General features: G+C 31.3%; 1 protein-coding gene across 1 annotated transcript in view; it reads left to right on the top strand.

Moving 5' to 3' along the window:
- The window catches only part of LOC107030843 (homeobox-leucine zipper protein HDG8-like), a 7,493-nt gene extending 6,264 nt beyond the window's left edge, over window positions 1–1,229 (top strand). Inside the window, exons 6-8 of the mRNA XM_027919641.1 lie at window positions 5–39; window positions 535–542; window positions 697–1,229. Of these exons, the coding sequence (XP_027775442.1) occupies window positions 5–39; window positions 535–542; window positions 697–1,060 (407 nt within the window). The 3' untranslated portion in view covers window positions 1,061–1,229. The remainder of the gene's footprint in view (window positions 1–4; window positions 40–534; window positions 543–696) is intronic.
- Window positions 1,230–1,577: the final 348 nt, after the last annotated feature.

Genomic DNA, 1,577 nt, shown 5'->3' on the forward strand with positions numbered 1-1,577 from the left:
ACAGGAACTTTTCCGGGAAATAACATTACGATTATTCAGGTATTTGTCATATTTATTTATTTATAATTAGCTATTTCTGCCTAAATTATCATTTAATAATGACATTTTTCAAGAATCAAATAATATTACTTATGACTGGATTTATATTTTTTCTCATGCAAAAATACAAAAATTTCTAAACTTGTATCTTGTTTTCCTTTTGACTTTTTGTGCTTTAATTATTGAATCAAAATGAATTTTCTACGATCCAATATGACTTTTGACTTGTATTCAATTAACAATTACAAGACACACACAAAAAGACGAACTTTCTCATGTTTAATTTATATACACTAATCATAGCTTACCATTTATAGCAAGTTGTTGTTTGTCTCATTTTCTATATTTATAATTTCACTTGGCTTTTTGGTTGATCCAATAATTATCTTTAACTATCTTTTAGGTAAACTTATAATGCTAAATATATTTCACTATGAAAAAGAACAAGAATTAGCTATGAAATTCCTCGTAAATCTGTTGTTAAATGACCTATAGCCCTATAGCTAACAAGACTGCTTATAATCCTTTTCTGATTCATTATTAAATAGGATTAGCTGTGAATTTTTTATTGTTTAGAAACATAACTTATCGTCACTTATTCTTTTATAGTATTTACCCTAATATTTCTTAATTATTGTAATGCATAAACAGCCTAATTATGCATAAGGAAATGTTAGTGCTTGAAGAGACGAGTATTGATGAAATGGGAGCATTTTTAGTCTATGCACCCATAGATTTACGAGCAATCACTTCAATAGTCAATGGAGGTGATGCAACAAAAGTTCCCATTTTGCCCTCTGGTATCATCATAAGTCCCGATGGTCGGCTCTCCTTGAATAGGGACAATACTGCAAATGCACAAAATGGTTCAATTTTGACAATGACGTTTCAAATAATGATTTGTGGTAATAATAATCCAACCTCCAGGCAGCAAAAAATGGAGGTAGTGGGTTCTGTTCATGGTGTTTTGAGCGCCACAATTTTAAGAATCAAAGAAGCATTGGGTTGCTCTGATTTGTGATTGTTTAATTTCATGTTGTTTGTTTGTTTTGAAGATTTCAAAACTAAGAGAATTGATGGTTTTGAAGGATGATGTGTTCCCTTCTTTGTGACTTCTAAAATCTCAAGATTGTGCGATATGTGTTGCTGCAATTATCTTTTATATTGATACACTTATTTGAGACTTTTTATTTGTTTGATTTTCTCTAATCATTGTTTTTGTTCTTTGTCATGTTACAATGTCTTGCCTTCCTGATTTTTGAAGTGTGGGAATAGTATATATATTATTGTATCCATATGTGGATGGAATTATTATATTGTGAACACGGATAGCCCAGACGCTAGCCAAGTTGTTGGGCTTAGGGCTATACCACGAAAAGGCTCAAAAATTAAACATCAAACAATAAATTTACTTGAGATCTAGGTTGAGTTTTTGTCCTGAGTACCAATCCGTACTTGTTTGCTCAATTTCATTCTTGGCTACACCTCAAATGACAACCTCTAGTTATAGGTGGTGATGGAAGGATCTGTTCGGAAGA

The sequence above is a fragment of the Solanum pennellii genome, chromosome 9, assembly GCF_001406875.1.
Source record: "Solanum pennellii chromosome 9, SPENNV200".
Taxonomy (NCBI): domain Eukaryota; kingdom Viridiplantae; phylum Streptophyta; class Magnoliopsida; order Solanales; family Solanaceae; genus Solanum; species Solanum pennellii.